General features: G+C 47.0%; 1 protein-coding gene across 1 annotated transcript in view; it reads right to left on the bottom strand.

Moving 5' to 3' along the window:
- The window catches only part of KDM3A (lysine demethylase 3A), a gene marked incomplete at both ends in the record, with an annotated part of 56170 nt that extends 35272 nt beyond the window's left edge, over positions 1 to 20898 (bottom strand). Inside the window, 7 exons of the mRNA XM_080711431.1 lie at positions 191 to 279; positions 381 to 453; positions 676 to 800; positions 2942 to 3044; positions 8580 to 8690; positions 11282 to 11437; positions 20722 to 20898. Of these exons, the coding sequence (XP_080567557.1) occupies positions 191 to 279; positions 381 to 453; positions 676 to 800; positions 2942 to 3044; positions 8580 to 8690; positions 11282 to 11437; positions 20722 to 20898 (834 nt within the window). The remainder of the gene's footprint in view (positions 1 to 190; positions 280 to 380; positions 454 to 675; positions 801 to 2941; positions 3045 to 8579; positions 8691 to 11281; positions 11438 to 20721) is intronic.
- Between the last annotated feature and the right edge of the window lie 402 nt (positions 20899 to 21300).

Here is a 21300-nt window from a genome sequence, read left to right as displayed (position 1 = left end):
CTGCGCACACACTCAACAGCCGCGCCACGCCGTGGGACAGTGAGAAAGCCGGCGGCTGTGGAACTAACCGAGGGCCTGGCCACGCCGTGGAGTAAGGACAGCAGATGCCACGTCGCTAGCAGAGGGCCTGGCCGTGCCACGGAAGAGTCGAGAAAGCTCGACACCAGCAAATAAAATAAAGCAAGGTTACCTCAGAACAAGGTTTTGCTTGTTTGGAAACCAAGCTGCCATTATTCTCAGAAGACTTGCGTTTAACAGCTCCAATTCTTGTAGAATTACCTAAAATATATAAAAATAGGTTAAGTGATTTCCCTGTTTCTCCTAAGGTCAAGAGAAAAGGGAACAAGGAGAAGCAGAGATTTTATCAAACAGGGCCTTACCACATGTCACAAAGTTATCGTGTACAACTTCAACATGAATCAGCGATGGGTCAACAATTTTCAATGCTGGAATCTTAAAAATAAAAACAACAAAGACGCTGGAAAATTAAAAATGTTTGAGAACATAGAGGAAATCAGCTCCATTAAAAGAACAATAGGCGGCTTATGATTTTTTTAAACAACTGTAATAATTTCCTTTCCTGCTCTAATATCTTACAGACTAGGAAAGGGCTTCGCTCCTGAAGAGCACCGTCTCTGCAGAGCTCTGCCCTGCCGGCCGCACAGTCATCTTTACCTCCTCACAGCTGACTTGAAGAGTTTTCGACGCTGGGTTTCCATTGACAACGGTTGCTGTAAACCACTGAGTAGATGGGTCCAAACTGTAAATTTTTACTTCTGAACCAACTAAGTTCTTGTCACCTTGAAAAGAAAAAAGATTCTTAGTCTGCTGATAGCCCCATTATCCAAGAAAATGTTAAAAACACAGTAAGTTGGGTGCAGTGGTGAAAGCTTGCAATCCCAGGACTTGGGAGACTGAAACGAGGTAGGCTCGAGTAGAGCCTCAGCAACTTAGTGAGGCCCTTGGCAACCTCGACCCTGTTTCAGAATGAAAACGAAAGAGTAAGGCTGAGGTGTAGCTCAGAGGTAGAACGCCCCTGGACTCACTCCCCAGTACCACAAAGAAAATAAAAAAGACAGATCATATTTAGGAATCCCAACAGAACCGCTGAAGTTAGATTTGAAAAAAAAAAATTGTTAGGATTGAGAAACTTAATAACCGTAAATGAAAAGATAAAAGATTTGCAGCCAGGCATGGTGGCACATGCTTGTAATCCCAGCATTTGGGAGGCTGAAACAGGAGGATCTGGATTTGTGGACAGCCTCAGTTACTTAGTAACACTTAGTAACATTATTTGCAACTCAGTAAGACCTCATTTCAAAATAAATAAAAAATAGGGCTGGGGGTAGAGCTCAGAAGTAGAATGCCTCTGAATTCCATCCCCAGTACCACAAAAAAAAAAAAAAAAAAAGCAAGTAAATCCTCTATCAATTTATGAGACTGAAATTCCACCAAATATTGCCTATTGCCGTGTGTGTGTGTGTGTGTGTGTGTGGTGTGTTGCTGGGGATTAAAACCAGGGGCATTCTGCCTCTGAGCTACATCTCTAGACCTATTTCTTTTTTTGGTACTGGAAATGGAACCTAGGGGTGTTCTACCTCTTAGCTACATCCCCAGCCCTATTACTAATTCTTATTTTTTTATTTTTTGCAGTACCGTGGATGGAACCCTGGGGCATTGTACCTCCAAGCTACACTCCCAGCCCTAGTTTTTAGTCTTTTTATTTTTCAAACAGGGCCTACTAATTTGTAGAGGGCATCATTAAGTTGCTGAGGCTGGTTGTGAACCTGTGATCGTCTTATCTCAGCCTCTTAATACTAGGCAAGCTTAATCTTTTTATAAATGTCTACTTTGATAGTTTACATAATCTGTGAAGTTTTCAAATTTTAGGAGCTTTGGAATATATTAAGTTTTTTACTCATTTCATTGCATGGGAAACCACCAAAAAAATTTTATTTTTTTATTTTTTTATTTTTGGTGGTACTGGGAGTGGAACCCAGGGGCTTTCTACCTCTGAGCTATATTCCCAGACCTATTTTTTTATATTTTATTTGGAAACAGGGTCTCACTAAGCTGCTGAGAGCCTCACTAAGTAGCTGAGACTGGCTTCGAACCTGCATGATCCTCCTGTCTCAGCCTCCCGAGTGCTGGGATTACAAGCATGCGCCACCACGCCCAGTTTACCAAAAAATTTTTTTTAATTCTAAAGTTATTTATAAACCACGTACAGTGGTGCATGCCTATAATTCCAGTATTTGGGAGGCTGAGACAGAGTAAGTTTGAGGCCAGCCTCAGCAATTCAGCAAAACCCTCAGCCACTTAGTGAGACTGTTTAAAACAAAAAACAGGCCGGGCTTGTAATCCCAGAGCCTGGGAAGCTCAGACAGGAGGATGGCACAGGTTTGAAACCAGCCTCAACTACCTAGGGAGGCTCTCAGCAAATTAGTGAGACCTTGTTTCCAAATAAAGTATAAAATAGGTCTGAGAGTATAGTCCGGAGGTAGGAAAGCCCCTGGGTTCCACCCTTAGTACCACAAAAAACAGTAACAGGCGTAGTTGTGCATGCCTAGAACCATGGTACTTGGGAGGCTGAGACAAGAGGAGTATCAGAATTCAAGAACAGCCTTAGCAACTTTGCGAGATTTCTAGAAACCTAGTAAGATCCTATTCCAAAACAAGAAATAAAATAGAATGGGGAGGGAGATAGCTCCAGGGCAGAACGCCCTTGGGTACAATCCCCAGTATCACAATCAGTCAATAAATGAGCTGGGGTGTTGCTCAGAAGGTAGAATTCCTCTGGGTTCAATCCCCAGTACAAATACACAAACACACGTATTTTTTAAATACTTTTTAATGACAAATTGAGGAGAACGGCTGCACCCTCGCTTCTTACAAGCTATTACTGGACGCTTATGCACCACCACCTCAGACCGCCACGTACCTTTTAAAAGGTGGCTTTCATCCAAGTGCTTCACAATCAGAGCCTGAAACTCTTTGCTGACACTCTGATTGTCAGTGAGGGAGAGCCGGAGACTGTTTACGTCCTATAAAATCAAACACCATTACACTTTAAGATAACAAAAAAGGACAGTGTTTATTTTTTATTTGTTTTACTTTACAGAAGAAATTTATTTTTTTTAATTTATTTTTATTGGTGCATTGTAATCATACATCACATTGGAATACAAGACTTGAGAGGATATACAAGCACACATCATCCAATTAGCCCTCATCCAGTCCCCATCCCATTCCCTCCCCCTCCCTCCATCCCATGCTTGTTTGGTGATTAACTTTGATACATTTGTTTATGTTCCTCCTGCTTTTTAAAGAGGCTCCATCCTCCCCTATTCCATACCCTCTGATTGGTCACCTTACTTGCTTCACTATAGGGCCCTTTCTATAGCTCGACCTCTTCCTGTTGCCCCTTTCCTCCTAGTTATTGCTGATTACGGGAAGCATCTGGTTTTAATTTTCTGCGATATTTCTCTGTGCATGCCACATTGCAAATACCGATCCCACTCTTGACAGCCCCAGTAGTGGCCTGGCTACCCGGTGGACTGATCCAGACCTCGCTGGCTCAAGCAGCGGCCTTGCCTCATGGGAGGCCCCGATTCTGGTCTCGCTGGCCCCAACACTGGCCTAACCCCTCAGCTGGCTCCGATCCAGGCCTCGGAGGCCCCAGCAAAAAGGACAGTTTTTAAATAGCAGTGGCTACTTCAACTGGTTTAATCAGATGGAATAAAGTAACACCAACCAGCCATCTGATGGCACCAAACCCTTTCAACTGCAGTGAAACAAACTGGTCAAAAGCTAAAAACCAAGCTGGACATGGTGGTGCACACCTGTAAACCCAGTACTTAGGAGGCTGAGACAGGAGGATCACAGGTTTAAGGCCAGCTTCAGCAACCTAGTGAGACCCTCCACAACTTACTGAGGCCCTGTTTCAAAAATAAAAAAAAAAAGAAAATAAACAGGGCTGGGGGTGTAGCCCAGAGGCAGAATGCCCTTGAGTTCAATTCTCAGTACCACACATACAAAAAAAAAAAGATTTGGAAATCATCACATAATCACTGGCCTAAGATTGAGATGCAGTCACCCAAGCTAGTAGCCTTTGGAATTCTGAGAGCAACTCAAAGCATAATTTTAAGCAAGACATAACTTTGGTTATAGGAAAATAATAGGCAAACTAAGCTGGTTAGCCCAAGGAAAAACAAACTAAGCTGGTCAGTCCAAGGAAAAAAGACATTGGGAATAAAAAATCAGATCCAAGGGCAGCCCGGCGTGGTGGCGCACGCTTGTAATCCCCGCGCTGGGAGGCTGAGACAAGAGGATCGCACGGGTTCAAAACCAGCCTCAGCTACTTAGTGAGGTTCTAACAGCAACGTAGTGAGACCCTGTTTCCAAATAAAGTATAAAATAGATCTGGGAGTATAGCCCGGAGGTAGAAAAGCCCCTGGGTTCCACCCCCAGTACCACAAAAAAAAAAAACAAGCGGCAAAAGACACAGAAATAAGAGACAGATGTATGGTGTCAACTCATTGAAATGCTGTCTTTAACAACTCATTTCACATGAATTCATTTCAACTAACTAGTGTTCCAAACGCATTCTTCCTTACAAAAGGTAAGGAAGGTGGGGGAGGGGCAAAGGGAAGGTCTGAATGAACCGCCTGGGGCCTCCGAGCGCCTGCTTCTGAGACACTGTGTTCTTGGCAGCAGCCCCACTCGTGGCGCCATTCCAGGCTTCTGGCTTTGCGTGCACACCCAGTTACGATAAATGTATACAGAAACTGTCAATAGGAAGAGCTAGCCAAACCCAGAGGCTAGCAGGGCCAAGAAAACACAGCTCCACACACAGGCCTCAGGACGCAGGCCCTTCACACTTTTCTGCCACGGTGACGTATACATGGTAGCCAAGCACGGCTTGCCCGTGGCTCCTGGTCACTTAGAGGCTGCGGCTGTGCTGGGAAAACATGCAACATTAGATGAGGCTAGGGTCTCCAGAAAGCTCAAAATTATTAGAATGGGTCAAATATAAGTCTGTGTTTTTTCCTCATACATTATTACTACAATTTCAAAAAGTTTAGGTTATATTCTCCAATTACTATTGTAAAGTGAAACAACCTATTAGAGAAAGCCACCTAGGGCTCTCCAGTAATGTAGAATAATTTAACTTCCTAAGAGAGTTTCAGGACCCATTTAAAAGCGTCTTATAAGCCGGGCGTGGTGGCGCGCACTTGTAATCTCAGCATCTGGGAGGCTGAGACCGGAGGATCGCGGTTCATGGAAAGCCTCCACTACTTAGCGAGGCCCTTCACAACTCAGTGAGACCTTGCTTCAAAAATTAAAAAACACTGGGCGTGGTGACGCACGGTTGTAATCCCCACGCTTGGGAGGCTGAGACGGGGATCGCACAGGTTCGAAGCCAGCCTCAGCTACTTAGTGATGCTTTGGCAACTTAGTGAGACCCTGTTTTCAAATAAAATATACTCTGTGAGTATAGCCCGGAGGTAGAAAGCCTCTGGGTCCTACCCCGAATGCCACAAAATAAATAAATAGATAAATAAATAAAGCCGGGCATGATGGCACACACTTGTAATCCCAGCATTCAAGAGGCTGGGACAGGAGGATCCTGGTTTGCAGACACTCAACTACTACTCACTGAAACCCTGCTTCAAAATAAAGAATAAAAAAATAGGGCAGGGGGTGTAGCTCAGAGGTCCAATGCCCCTGGGTTCCATCCCCAGACCTGCAAAAATAAATAAACAAATTTTAAAAAGACTAAGAAATAGGGCTGGGAGTGTAGCTTGGGGTACCATAAGCCCCTGGGTTCCATCCCCAGTACCACACACACATACACACACGCATGCACATACACACGTACGCGCGTGCGCAGATACATTTTTTTCCTTACCCATACAAGAGTGGATTGAATTCAACCTAAAGGCAGTCCTTGAGTTCTATCCTGAATTTTGTATCTGGCAAATGATTTTCCAGGTGCTCTCTGCATTATCTAGAGCAAGCAGCCTCTTGGGTAACTCCATCCGCTAACGTGGAATTCCATACAGGAGAAGCCTAATCTGATTGTCCTTGTCTGCGAGACAGTCCTCTCAAGAACTATACTTTAACCAATACCAGGAGTAAAAGGCAAGAGCGCACCTTACTGTCCCCTCAATTATATCCTTGCATTATAGTCATAACATCCACAGCACTGGGCTGGAACCCAGGGCACTCTATCTTCAAGCCACACCCCCGGCCCTATTTTTTATTCTTTATTTTGAAACAGGGTCTCACTGAGTTGCAGAGGGCCTCGCTAGGTAGTAGCTGAGGCTGTCCTCAAACCACGACCCTCCTGTCTCAGCCTCCCAAATGCTGGGATTAAAAACGTGCGGCACCATGCCTAGTTTTAAATAAAAATGTAGTAATCTAGTTTCTTCTTTTTTAATCTCAGAAGTTCTACCTTAAGTGAAAAGCTTGGACACATGAAAGATGTAAACTAACAATGTTAACACGTAAAAGCTACTGTATTGCTCAGTCCTAATGCCTGTCACTTCCCCTGCACATTTCTGGCCCGAATGTAGAATGTACGGAGGGAAGCTGCACCCGGAGGGAAGCTGCACCCGGAGCTAACTCCACGGGCCTCCTGCCCCATTCACGTACACATTACGAAGTCAAGTTCACCTGTGCCTTGTCTTCATTCACTTCTAGGGAAGGGAAGCGTACATGTGACGCCAGCAGAGAGAAAGCCAGTGCAGTCCAGCAATGCATGGCAGTGACTCCAGACTGTGCTAGCAAACAGCTACGCACACGGCAAAGACATTCTGGCCTGAAGTCATAATTCCATAGACAAAGAGGATTAATAAGCTTCCTAAGTGATACCTGAAAGGTGAATGCTATTGTTTTTTGGTGGTGGTACTGGGGTTCTTGGAAGCCCTTCCACCTCTGGGCTACACTCCCAGACCTATTTTATACTTTTTTTTTTGAAACAGGGTCTCTTAAGCCAGCGACTGGCTTCGAACCTGCGTGATCCTCCTGTCTCCGCCTCCCAAGCGCAGGGATTACAAGCGAGCGCCACCACGCCCGGCTAGGTGAATGCTATTCTGAAGATGGTGATCCCCTCCTCTCCAACATTCTCATAACAACCATATAAGGCAAGAACCTGGAGGCTAAAAGTTGTAAAGAAAAAAGTGTTTCCAGCCAGGCATGGTGGTGCGTGCCTACAATCCTAGTACTGGATTTTTATATTTTATTTGGAAACAGGGTCTCACTAAATTGTTGAGAACCTCACTAAGCTGCTGAGGCTGGCTTCTAACTTGTGATCCTCCTCCTGTCTCAGCCTCCCAAGTACTGTGATTACAAGTGTGCACTACCATGCCCAACTGAAGAGGCTGAGACAGGAGGATCGCAGGTTAGAGAATAGCCTCAGCAACTTAATGAGACCCCGTTTCAAGATAAAAATTAAATCCATCTGGGGGTGTAGCTCAGAGATAAAATACCTGAGTTCAATCTCCAGTGCCCCCCCAAAAAGTATTCCCAAGCTAACTGCAAAGAGCATACAGAGAGCCAACTGACGTTATCCACAGGAGTTCTTGACTGAGCGGATCCCAAGCTCCTGCTCCTAAGAGAAAGGAGTGTCGTGCACCTCCAGTCACACTTCCATCAGTGGACCCAAACAGCCGTGTCCTACGTGTGTTTCTGTAAAAGACACCTCATTACCTCATTTAATACACACCGTGTATTCAGTAGCCTTGGACTCATGGCAAAAGCCCTGAAGTTTACCTAACACTTCCTTGTTACATACCTCACAGCTTTCTTGAATTCGAGCATGTCAAATAGCACCTCAGCACTGTTTTGAGGGGTGTTTTAAACATGAAATCACAAAGAAGGCACAAAACTTTGTCACTAATAAGCTGCAAAAGGGACACCTGTGTACAGCATGGGAGCTGAGGGGCTGGCATCACTTCCTCACTTGATCCAAGCTGGGCACGTGCCTCAGACACTCAAAACGTCTGCTGCTCTGTGCGTGCCCATGACTGCAGCCATCGCAAGCAGTGATCTGGGTGACAGACATATTCTAATGAACAGGCAAATCCACAACCCAGAACTGACGAATAAAGAGGACTGACTCTTTGTAAGCATGCCAACTATCACAAGTCAACTTTCAAAATCAATTTCAGACCACTCAGATGTTTCCAAACACATACGTCAACAGCCGTAGGACCCAGCACAACCCAAGGCTAACACCGAGGGACGCGAACATCATCCTTTTTTCTATGAAACATCTAAATGAGGGCAATCAACAGCAGTATTTTACTTCTCACGTTAAGTGAATTCCCACTTCTATGTTTCAGGATTTTGTGTGCACGCACTAGTGGGGATGGAGCCCAGGGGCATTCTACCTGGGCCACACCCCTGGCCCTATTTTGAAACAGGGTCTAAGTTACAAGGAGCCTCCCTAAGGAAGTGAGGATGGCCGCAAACCTGCGCTCCTCCTGTGTCGGCCTCCCAAGCACTGAATTATAAAAAGCACGCGCCACCACACCTAGCTATTTTTATGACTTAATGATGTTCCTATGTTTTACCTGTATAGGCTTCAAAAGGTCTTTGGCAAGAAATACACTTTGTTGTTCTCCTAGGAAGCGAACAGAAGTTACGGATCCCAAACCAGCTTTGTCCAGCAGAGGTTTGTACATCTAAAAGAAGACAGAAAGAAGTATTTGGCATCATAGCTGCTACTGGTATTCTAAAAGTAGGAACCAGCAATTTTCACAAGCAGAAAATGACAAAGCTATTAAATTTTTATTTACTGCAAAGATCTCATAATAACTACTTATATAGCCACAAGATCACACAAATTCTATTCAAACCCCACAATTTAAACTAGATACACGTATAGGAGTCATTAACATATGGGTCTACATATCCGAGGTTTCTAAAAATCTTCTGCAAAAAAAAAAAAAGAAAAAATTATGTGTGTATATGTTTTTCTGGGGAAATGGGGCCAGGTATTCAGAAAAATTCTTAAGAGCAAGGAACAAAAATACAAACAGCACAGAGCCGGGCGTGGTGACACCACACGCTTGTATATGGGAGGCCGAGACAGGAGGATCGCGGTTCCCGGACAGCCTCAGCTACTTAGTGAGGCCCTTTGCAACTCAGTGAGACCCTGTTTCAAAATAAAGAATAAAGAATAGAGCAGGGCGCACACTTGTAATCCCCGCGCTTGGGAGGCGGAGACAGGAGGATCGCACAGGTTGGAGGCCAGCCGCGCTGGCTTAAGAGACCCTGTTTCCAAATAAAGATATCAAATAGGTCTGGGAGTGCAGCCTGGAGGTAGAAGGGTTCCCAGGAACCCCAGTACCACCCAAAACAAACAAAAAAGAATAAAAAATAGGGCTAGTGGTGTAGCTCAGAGGAAGAATGCCCCTGGGTTCCATTCCCAATACCACACACACACACACACACACACACACACACCCAGCATAATACAGCTTTAAGCACAACCCTGTATGAAACTGTCCAGCAGTTTTTCTCACTCATGGCAAAGCAGCAGTGCAGGCCTGTCACCACCTCCCTCCTCCAAGCCCTGCTTCCGTCCCTCGGTGCCTGACTGTCTATTCCGGCTGTAGCAGCTGCTGCCCCCCAACTGCACCAAACTTACCATGCGCACACGGCACAGCTGCACACCAAGTCACTGTGAGCCAGAGGACACTGGACAGCGGTCAGGAGACCAACCTGGGAGCCCTTAGACAGGAGGTCATAGCGCCTCCTTGGCTCCCGTCCACTGCTGCCACAGGGACAAGCCCTACTCTAGCCAACCTCGCCTCACCCTGCAGCTCTACCAAATAATGGAAACCCACATTTTTAGATGTACTTTCATTCTGTATGTGTGTACGGTACTAAGAAAGGAGCCCGGGGCCTTCTACAGGGAACTGCACTGCCAGCTCATTTTATTTTTATTCAGAACGTCTGTTTCTGTGGACTGGCTCTGAGCCTGCGATCTGCCCGCTGGCCTCCCAAGTCCTGGGGTTAAAGGAGTGCTGCACATCGCTCACGTTTTTAAAGGAAGTCACTGCAGCGGGCGCGGTGGCGCACGCTTGTAATCCCAGTACTTGGGAGGCTGAGACAGGATCACGCAGGTTCGAAGCCAGCCTCAGCTACTGAGTGAGGGAGGCGCTCAGCCACGTAGTGAGACTGTTTCCAAAAATAAAATATAAAATAGGTCTGGGGGTATAGCCTGGAGGTAGAAAGCTCCTGAGTTCCATTCCCAGTACCACAAAAATAAAATGAAATAATAAAGTAGATCATTAACAGTCAGGCGTGGTGGCTCACGCTTGTAATCCCAGTACTTGGGAGGCTGAAACAGGAGGATCGCAGAGCCAGCCTTGGCAGCTTAGAGAGGCTCTCGGCAACCTAGTGAGACCTTGTTTCTAAATAAGAAAATCAGGCTACGGTGTAACTTGGAGGTAGAATGCCCCTGGGTTCAAACCCCAGTACCAAAAAAAAAAAAAAAAAAAGTGGGTCACTAACTCAAATTTTCTTAAAACACTGACTTTGGGCCAAACAAAACAGATCTGTATGAATTGTTTATGTCCTCTGACCTAGGCTTTCTTATATTGGTTCAATCCCCCCCCCCCCCCCGGTTTGGTGGTGAGACTGGGGATTGATCCCCAAGGCATTCTACTTTCAAACTACACTCACAACCTTTTTTTTTTTTTTTGGTGGTGGTACTGGGGTTCCTGGAAGCCCTTCTACCTCCGGGCTACATACACTCCCAGACCTATTTTTTTTTAACTTTATGTGGAAACAGGGTCTCTTAAGCCAGCGAGGCTGGCTCTGAACCAGCGCGATCCTCCTGTCTCCGCCTCCCAAGCGCGGGGATTACAAGCGTGTGCCACCACGCCCAGCCTGCCCGGCCTTTTTGTTTTTGTTTTTGAAACAACGTCTGTTAGGTTGCTGAGAATCTTGCTATTTTGCTGAGGCTGTCCTCGAACCTGGAACCCTCCTGTATTGGTCTTCCAACTACTAAGACTGCAGATATATGCCACCATGCTATGCTTCCAACCCCATCTTAAGCGAAGAAAAGAGCCCTAGGAAGCCAAGGGACACGCCCAGGCCCCTACCTCGCAGGATACCTTAAGGACTCTGGTGTCTACATAGTTCATCCTCTCTGCGGCACACGTGGAGTGCTGTTTTCCAAGCGTTACCCATACACTTCCTTTGTTTCACCCAAAATGGATGAAACACTCTCTCCCCAGCTCAGCAAAGGTTGAACTTTACTCACAATTGCAGGCCACTGAACAGCCCGTTCAGAAATTTCAGGTGACTTTCGTTCAGCCAGAACCAAGTTATGCTCTACTAAGAAAGCTCTCCTTTGAAGGCTGTAGACTTCTATCCATCTTCTCTTCCTCCAAGACTCCCCATCAAACTCCACACACACCTGGACAAAAAATACGGAAAAGGCAGAGTCCGTTAACAAGAGCAAACACGGCAGATGCCGAAGCTGAAGTATGTCCCCGTTATTCTACCTGACTCTCATTGGCTATGGGACCCACCTCCTCTTCCCTGCTTCCTTCACAGCCCAGAGGAGAACCACGCAAGCACCCAGCTTTGGCTCACTGCTCTGGGACGGAGAGGTACTTCTGGGACCAGGGTCCTCAGAGTCACCTCTGAGAGGCCCAGAAACCGAATAACTCCCTCTCAGAAGCTCTGTCTGTCTGAATTAGGCACGTGGGTTTTAGGATTTAGAAGACAAGAATTTGAAACTCAAAAGAAATCCTTATCCCTTTGCACTGAAATTCTCTGAAAACAGCAGGTAGGCTTAAGATGACCCATCACTACAACCTGCTTTAAATTACTCTGCTATCAGAAGAACTTGTAATCCTAGTTCTTGGAAGCCAGAGACAGGAGGATCACGGTTCGTGGCCAGCTTCAGCTACTTAGTGAGACGCTAGTAAAAAATTGGGCTTGGGGTATAGCTCAGAGGTAGAATGCCCCTGGGTTCAATCTCCAGTACCGCAAAATAAATAAATAAATAAATATAATTTTTCTTCTTACTAAAGAGGCCTCTGAAGAATACCAAGGATCAGTTACTAAATCTGCCATCTACCAGATCTACTCCTGACTTTAGACATCAGTCATATCGTAACTGGTTTCATTTCCATTCATCTCTCAGAACCACAGTCAAGAATCCCTTCCTAGACATGCCCTTCCCAAGAGAGGTCCCCTTCCTTGCTAATTGGACTCAGTGCTCTGTGCTTATCCACATTTGGTATAATTTACTGTGGCTAGATGATTAACACAGAGTTTCGCTTACCACTGTATAACACTGGCAAACGGGCCCTAATCACCACTCAAGTACTTGTTAGAATCGAGTTCCTAACTTGTTTCTCTTATCCACTAAAAAGGCAGTAAATTTAAAACAGGTTTGTGCTAACTCCAATCCCAAACCTTTTCAGACTACAGACTGTGTGTGTGTTGTGTGTGTACCACTGGGACGGAACCCAGAGGCCTCTGAGCTACATCCCAGCCCTTGTACTTTTTGTTTTGAAACAGGGTCTCACTAGTTCGCCGAGGCTGGCCTTGAATCAGCTCTCTCCTACCTGTGCGCCACCAGGCCCGGCTTACAGATATCTTTGAAAGGTCCTCGAGACCCATGTTCCCCACCCCAACAACAACCAGGCAGCCCGGCCCCAGGTGCTTCACAGACCTGGGTAAGGCAAGGCGGGCTTTCACTCCGCAGTCACCTGACACTTCCAAAATCAGAATAAATGCAAGCAGGCAGGGGCTCTCTTCCTGGCTTCATATACTCCTACCAAGGTGTGCAGACTGCCTATCGCCCTTCCACAGAACCCAGAAAGGTGATCTCTCCCTAGACTGACTAGTCCTTCTGCCTCACATTTCCATCAACCTCAAAACCAACTCGGCTTTCAATGCCAGTTTTTCCACTTATCAGAAATGCGGCAGCTGGGCATGGTGGCACACACCTGCAATCCTATACTTGGGAGGCTGAGACAGGAGGATTGCAGGTTCAAATCCAGCCCCAGCAATTTAGAGACCCTGTTTCAAGATAAAAAGTAAAAAGGGCTGTCGATGTAGCTCAGAGGTAAAAACACTCGCACACCCCCTACACACACACAAAAGAAAGGCACAATAGTAATTTAGTCAATTACATCTTTTAAGTTAGGTGAAGAGGAGAGAAGGACTCCAACACATTAGATAATATCTGTTCAGCATAAAAAGAAAAGGCAGTCACCTAATGGGTATACACCTGTAATCCCAGTACTTGGGAGGCTGTGACAGGAGGATCACAGTTTTGAGGACAGCCGCAGCAATGTACCAAGACTCTCAGAACCTAGTGGGTCCCCCTGTAAAAACAAAAAACTAAAAAGGAGGTGGAGGGCTGGGTGTGTGGTGGTGCATGCTTGTAATCCCAGCATTCGGGAGGCTGAGACAGGAAAGATCACGGTTCGCAGACAGCTTTCAGCTACTACTTAGTGAGGCCCTTTGCAACTCAGAGAGCCGATTTCAAAATAAAAAACAGGGCCCAGGGTGTCAGTCGGAGGTAGAATGCCCCTGGGTTCCATCCCCAGTACCGCCAAAAAAAAGGGGGGGGATGCTGGAGCGAGGGATGTAGCTCAGTGGTGGTTTGCCCAACATGTGCAAAGCCCTGGGTGCAAACCCCAGCACCACAAAACCAAACCAACCAAAATGACATCACCAGGTGTGACGGCACACGCCTGTAATCCAGTACTTGGGAGGCCAAAACAGGAAGATCACAGGTTTGAAGAGAGCCTCAGCAAGTTAGCAAGACTGATTCAAAATAAATAAAGTAGAAGCGGGTGGGTGTGGGGTGTGGAGGCACACGCTTGTAATCCCCGCGCTTGGGAGGCTAAGACAGGAGGATCGCACAGGTTCGAACCCAGCCTCAGGTACTTAGTGAGGCTCTCAGCAACTTGATGAGACCCTATTTCCAAATAAAGTCTAAAAATTGGTCTGGGAGTATAGCCCGGAGGTAGAAAATCCCCTGGGTTTCACCCTCAGTACCATAAATAAATAAATAAATAAATAGGGCTGGGGGGTGTAGCTCAGAGGTAGAATGTCCCCTCAACCCCCCAATAAAATCCCTGGATTCAATCCCCAGATCCCATACACAAAAAAAAACTTGTCATGTCTTTCTGGAGCTGATGGTATAGGTCTATGGTAGACCATTTGCCTGGCACGGGTGAGGCTATGGGTTTAATTCCCAGCACAACAAACAAATCAAAACGTCCTTTATTTGCCTTGAGGTCTGAGGTTCAATAGTTAAAGACCCCCCAAAAAAGCCTCTTCTGCAAATACTTCTATAAAAAGGCATTTAATTCAGGGGACTAAAGTGACTGACAGAGGTACCCAGTGTCCACTGCGCTGACTGACACTCAAGGCCAATGGGCCGATTCACTGGGATTCCTGACCTCCGATTTCCAAATCTGCTATTTTTTCAGTAAGGCATTTGGAAAATGTCTATTTAATTGGTCTATCAAATATCTTGACCAGCCAGACGTGGTGGCGCACGCTTGTAATCCCTGGCTTGGGAGGTGGAGACAGGATCGTACAGGTTCCCAGGTTCAAAACCAGCCTTACTGGCTTAAGAGACCCTGATTCCAACCCCCCAAAAATGTATGTATATGTATGTATGTATGTGTGTATGTATGTATGTGTGTGTGTATATATATATATATGTGTGTGTGTGTGTATATATATATATGTATGTATGTATGTATGTGTGTATGTATGTATGTGTGTGTGTGTATATATATATATGTGTGTGTGTGTGTGTGTGTATATATATATGTATGTATGTATGTCTGGGAGTATAGCCCAGAGGTAGAAGGGTTTCCAAGAACCCCAGTACTACACACACACACACACACACACACACACACACACACATATATATATTCTTGACCAGATGCTAGATATTTCAAATTAAATATTTGAAGCTAATTTTTCCCTACAAAAAATCTTTATGATACATGAATCAGTGTTATAATCTCAAAACCTCCCAATGTTAGTATAAAAACCTATATTACTGAGTATATTATTTATTTACTTTTTTTTTTGCGGGTCTGGGGATGGAACCCAGAGGCATTTGACCTTCCAGCTACATGCCCTGCCCAATTTTTTTTTTTTAATTCTTTATTTTGAAACAGGTCTCACTGAGTTGCGAAGGGCCTCACTAAGAAGCTGAGGCTGTCCTCGAACTGCGATCCTCTGGTCTCAACCTCCCAAATGCTGGGATTACAAGCGTGCGCCACCACGCCCGGCTTCTATTTACTTACTTATGACACTCGGGATTGAATCCAGGGCCATTCTACCTCTGAGTTCCACCCTAGCCCAATTTTATTTCTATTTGAAGCAGGATCTCACTAGATGGATGAGAGCGGGGCTACTTGCGGAGGCCATCCTGGAACCTGTGATCCTCCTATCTCATTCTCCCGAGTATTGGGATTACAAGCATGCGCCAGCCTGGCTTGTCTCAAGAGAAAATGTTTCCAAGTAGAAAACATGTAATAGCACAGTTATTAATTTAAAATGTTTTACTTATATGTTGACTCCATGTCTGCTCTACAATGCAGAATATCACTAATTTCACTATTACACAAATTAAGAAATTCATTATGCTTCCATCTGTGTTTGTGTGTGTATGGTACTGGAGGCTGAACCCAAGGGCATTCTACCTCTGAACCGCACCCCCAGCCCTATTTTTTTTATTTTTGAAACAAGGTCTCACTAAGTTACAGAGAGCCTCCCTAAGTAGCTGAGGCTAGCCAAAATCGGCAACCCTTCTGTCTCTCTCTTAACTATTTTATTATTGGGGGGGGGGGGGTCTGGGGATGGAACAAAGGGGCATTCGACCTCTGAGCTACACCCCCAGCCCTATTTTTTTTATTTTGAAACAGGGTCTCACTAAGTTGTGGAGGGCCTCACTAAGTAGCTGAGGGTGGCCATGAACCGCCATCCTCCAGTCTCAGCTGGTCTCAGCCTCCGGGAATGAATGCTGGGATTACAAGGGTGCACCACCATGCCTGCTTGCTATTTTATTATTTTGGTTTTTGTTTGTTTGTTTTTGCAGGTCTGGGGATGGAACCCAGGGGCATTTGACCTCCAAGCTACACCCCCTGCCCTACTTTTTATTCTTTATTTTGAAACCGGGTCTCACCGAGTTGTAGAGGGCCTCACTAAGCAGCTGAGGCTGTCCGCGAACCGCGATCCTCCTGTCTCAGCCTCCCGAATGCTGGGATTACAAGCGTGCGCCACCACGCCCAGCTTTATTTTATTATTTTGAAACTGAATTTCATTGGGTTGATGAGATTCTCACTACTGGCTGAGGCTATCCTCAAACCTGTGATCCTCCTGTCTCAGCCTCCCAAGTACTAAGATTACAAGAATGAGCCACAATGGCCAGCTAACAGGTTTTTTTGGGGGTTTTATTTGGGGTATTTTGTGTGTGTGTGTGGTACTAGGGGTGGAACCCAGAGGCTTTCTACCTCCGGGCTGAACTCCCAGACCTATTTTATGCTTTATTTGGAAACAGGGTCTAAGTTGCTGAGAGCCTCACTAAGTAGCTGAGGCTGGCTTTGAACCTGCGCGATCCTCCTGTCTCAGCCTCCCGAGCGCGGGGATTCCAAGCGTGCCCACCACGCCCGGCAGCCAGCAGTTTTTATGATGCCGTTAGGAGTTTCCCATCCACATAACAGGACTGAGAGCAGCCTCCACCTCCATTCACACTCCAACTGTGCGCAAGGGTGACAAGCTGAGCCCTGGCGAAGACACTCAGTTGCTGCCGACACAGGAACTGTCACAGACAGGTGACAAAGACGCTTGCCGGCCTGAGACCCCAAAGGACCATGAAGCGGCAGAGGGCTGAGGGAGAGACTCAAAGGGAACAAGACTCACAGAGGCGCGCCGCGAGGATGGCATTCCCAACATGCAGATTTTGTGAAAGAAGCCAGGAAGTGCTGGCCACCATGGTGCACACCTGTAATCCCTGTACCTGCCCTATTTCCAAACAAAAATAAAGAGGGCTGGGGGTGTAGTTCAGAGGCAGAGTGCCCCTGACTTCAACATCCAATACCACAAAAAAATAATGAAAATAAAAAAGACAGGAAGCCAGTTACTTCACACAAGTACAAAGAGAACAATAAAAGATGAGGAGGGCAGGGCGTGCGCCCCCACGCCCGGCCTTTTTTTTTGAAACAGGATCTCACTAGGTTGACAAGAGTCTCACTACTTGCTGAGGCTGGCCTCCAACCTGCGATCCTCCTCTCAGCCTCCCTAGTAAGAGATCTCAGGCCACCACACTCAGCTCCAAGATGCTGTTACTCTAGAAGTGGCAAACGCCATTGCCCTACCAGTACGTTACTTCTGAAGTGTTGCCACACAGTAAAACAAAGAATTGTACGATCCCTTCATTTACTCAAATACTTGAGCCTGTATTACATGCCAAGCAATGTTTTAGTTGTTAGGGTTACAGAGGGGAGCAAAGTCAAGTGTTCTAGACTCATTTGACCTACATATTAAAGCCTGGTGTTTAAGGCCTGGAATCAAACTTGGGCAAGTATGTAACTTCCTCAAACCTCAAACACTAAAAATGTATCTCACCAAATCAGCTCCTTACAGGACAAGAGCTCCTTGCCATACAAGAGCCATTTAATCATCACTACTACTGGCTATGTCTACAGCTTCACTTCTCTGACACCAACTACTCTGCAGTATGTTGTCTTTTTGTTCAAATAAGTGACTTGGATACAAAGTCTCTAATTTTTTTTTTAAACACAAGCCTTGGCCTTTAATATAATTCACATCTAACTAAACAAGTCAGTCTTGACAGACTTGTATTGCACCGATACCCGGGAAGAACAGCTGCACATTACTTGAATTTGATTTATTTGTAGTCATCCCAGCTCCCCACCCCACCCCCAAAAAACTTAATGTCCCTTAGGCCCAAATATAGGTGTGGCCTTAGTTACATGGTTCCTGCCTGCATCTCTCCATGCACAATTTGGCTCTAGTGTTTTGTTTTTTGTTGCTATTACTGGGGACTGAACCCAGAGATGATGTATGTCTAAGGGAGAGCCCTCCAATCCTCATTTAAAATTTTTATTTTGAAACACGGTCTCACTAAACTGCTTAGGAGTCTCAGTAAGTGGCTGAGACTGGCCTCAAACTTGTGATCCTCCTGTCTCAACCTACCTACTTAGATTACAGGCATGCGGCAGGACACCCAGCTAGTCTTTTGTTTTATTGTGTTGTATGGTACTGGGGCTTTAAACCAAGAGCCTTTAGCTTTGTGCTACATCCTCAGCCCTATTTTATTGTTTTGTGTGAAACAGTAACTCATTAAGTGAGCAAGCTGTTCTCCAACCTGGACCCTTCCTCAGCTTCTCAAATCCTGGGATCACAGGTGTGCAACGCTGCTAGTTCTAGTGTTTTAAAACCCACTTTTATCAACTACAACACTGTCCCGAAACTTAAACCAGAACTTAAGCCAATAACTTCATCATTACTAGGAAATGCAGTGATACAAATATCATTAGAATAAAGAAATAAGTGGGCTGCAGAGATGCACACCTGCAATCCCAGGACTTGGGAGGCTGAGAAAGGAGGCTCAAAGGTTCAAACCCAACTTCAGCAACTTGGCGAGGCTCTCAGCAATTTAGTGAGACTGAGTTTCAAAAGAAAAAAGGAATAGTGGGTGTAGCTTAGGGGTGCAACACCCTGAGTTTAGATCCCCATTGCCCCCAACCCCACCCACCCACCCTCAAAACATAAAAATTGTCAGATCTGCGCCTTACGAAAGGTGCTGATTTGTGAAGTCTGAAGATAACACAAAAACCCAACATAATCAAAACTGTTCTTGAATCGAAATCCCACTGTCTCCAGCGTAGGCACCACAGCGCGATGTGCAGTGAAGACCACAGCCAGACCTGGATTCAAGTCCTTCATCACTTAGTAGCTAACTCAAGAGTGCAAGAGGCCTTCTCCTCAACTACTTTCTCATTTTGAAAATGAAGACACTACCTCCTCCTCAAAGGGTGCGGGTGGCAAGAACATGGAGGTGAAAAAGAAGACAAGTGAAGGCCCTCCCGGCGGCCTGCCTCCAGCAGGTCCTCGTCACTACCGTGGAGGGCGAGGAAGGGAACACTGGGTCTCCTGTCATCTGCCAAAGAACCCAAGACTGCAAAGTATTGATTTCACTCAAATCAGATAAGACAAGCGTACTACAGAAAATTTTACTTGGCAGGTGAAATAAACCACAACAACCGTGATTGAAATCTGGTACACAAAGCTCATTTTATGTAGAAAGGTTATTAGCCTAAAGCAAATAGCTTGGCCATGCCTGTACAGCATACTGTGTCTAAACATAAAGACCAAAGCTCACACTGCTGTGATAGTTAAGGGAACACCCTCTGGAGTGAAACTTGCTGCGTTAGAAAACATGCTATGCCAGGCCCCAGGTAACCCCGGGCCACACGTGATCTTCCCTAGGCATGATATTTTCACCTGTAAAATAGGGGCACCATCGGGACCAGACCCCGGAGTACTGCTTCACAGCAAAGATAGGAGAAAGATCATGGCTCTTAGGGGTCAGCCCGATGCTTGGCACATGGTTAAGTGCCCCTGTGTTCACTCTTCACACCAAGAGGAGCTACAGGGTGGAAGCTTTGAAAACATGTAACTAAGTTTCCCTTTCTCACAATCCTCTACAGACTCCCAAGTGTGTGGCATATACTGCCCCTTGTCCAAATCAAGGGCTATGCTTCAGAAACAAAAACAGCCAGCTGCCAACGCTACAACTTGCTTCCCCTCTCTCGAGCAGAGTTTTCAAGAAAAAGCAAAGGTGAGGACCAAGGGCAGATCCTGAAACACCAGCGTTACTCAGTGTGGAAATACCTTCTGTTCTGAGCGGCTTCCTTCGGGTTATCACCACTTTGGAGTCTTTGCGAGCGAGCCTTTTTCAGCTGTTTTTGCACAAAGAAGCCTTTGTTGGTACAATGGCTTCCTCACTGGTTGCTCCCAGACAATCCTTTCACACCAATACTTCCATTAGGAAGTACAGTTAGAATTCGTCCCTCTTGCAAAAGATCCAGCTGAAAAAGGTTCTGGGTGTCATTCAGCTTTAAAAAAAAAAAAAAAAAAAACCACTGGCTGCACTTGTTCCCATTTCTCTCCCTCCCCCTAGACGCTCAAGTGCAGTATTTCGAAACCTCCACCACACCATATATGGGCCAGCTCCGCCCCTCCCGCCATATATGGTCATATGCTACACCCACCCACAAACTCACCGGAGACGACCAGGAACCCAGGGCTGCCCTGACCCACCATATACGGCCAAACACCCACCCTAAGACGCCAAACAGAGCTAAGCCCCTCCCTCTACACTCACTTTATTTTTAACAAGTCGTAAAGTTTGTTTTTTCTTTGAGTGAGGAAATCAAAAGGAATAACACCCCCCACCCCAAAAAAAACCCATCCATCGGAATGCTTTCCAAGCTCTAGCTCGGCTTTCACGATTCCGCACTTGCCCACCCCAACCCTAACAGCAGCACTCCTCCTCCCTGGGCGGCTCGGCGGCGGCGTGAACGAAGCGTGTCTCCACAGCCCAAGCCTGTTACCGAACGCCGGCCCGAGGCCGCCCGGCGCCCGCACCGGACCCGGAGCCAACTTCGGCGGCCGGCTCACCTTCAGGTCCTTCTTGGAGACGTCGGTGTGCGAGACGGCGCGCACGGTGCCGGAGAGCCAGGGCCACTCGGCCACGCGCCGCACGTCCCAGCTGTCGCCGCCGCCGTCGGCCGCGCTCAGGCTGAGGAAGCGCCGGCCCACCAGCACCGGCCAACTCTCCCCGAGCGTGAGCACCATGTTTCCACGCCGGCAGGAAGGCTCCGCCCTGCGAACACGGAAGGCGATGCGGCGGCGGCGGGGCCCGCGACCCCCGCCGAGTTCCGCTTCCCGGCCCCGCCCGCGCCCCCGGGCTCGCGGCCGCCAAGGCCCGCCCGGCCCGGCCCGCCCGGCCCCGCCGCCGCCGCCCGCGGCCGAGGCCCCGCGCGCTCACCCCGCCTCCCGCCGCCTGAGTCACCCGCGGCCGCCCCAGCCGCCCAGCGACTCCAGCTCTGACTTGGTTCAAGAGCTCTCACAAGACACGCACGGCCGGCCGGGCCCGCCCCCGGAGCCGCTGCCGCCGCCCATTGGCCCCGCCGCCGGGGCTGGGCGGGGCTCCGGGGCGCCAGGCCCGGCGCGATTGGCCCGGCCGGCGGGGGCGGG

This window comes from Muscardinus avellanarius, assembly GCF_963383645.1.
Source record: "Muscardinus avellanarius genome assembly, chromosome: 15".
NCBI lineage: Eukaryota > Metazoa > Chordata > Mammalia > Rodentia > Gliridae > Muscardinus > Muscardinus avellanarius.
The sequence above is the reverse complement of the archived record's forward strand: the minus strand, read 5'-3'. Positions and strand labels throughout refer to the sequence as shown.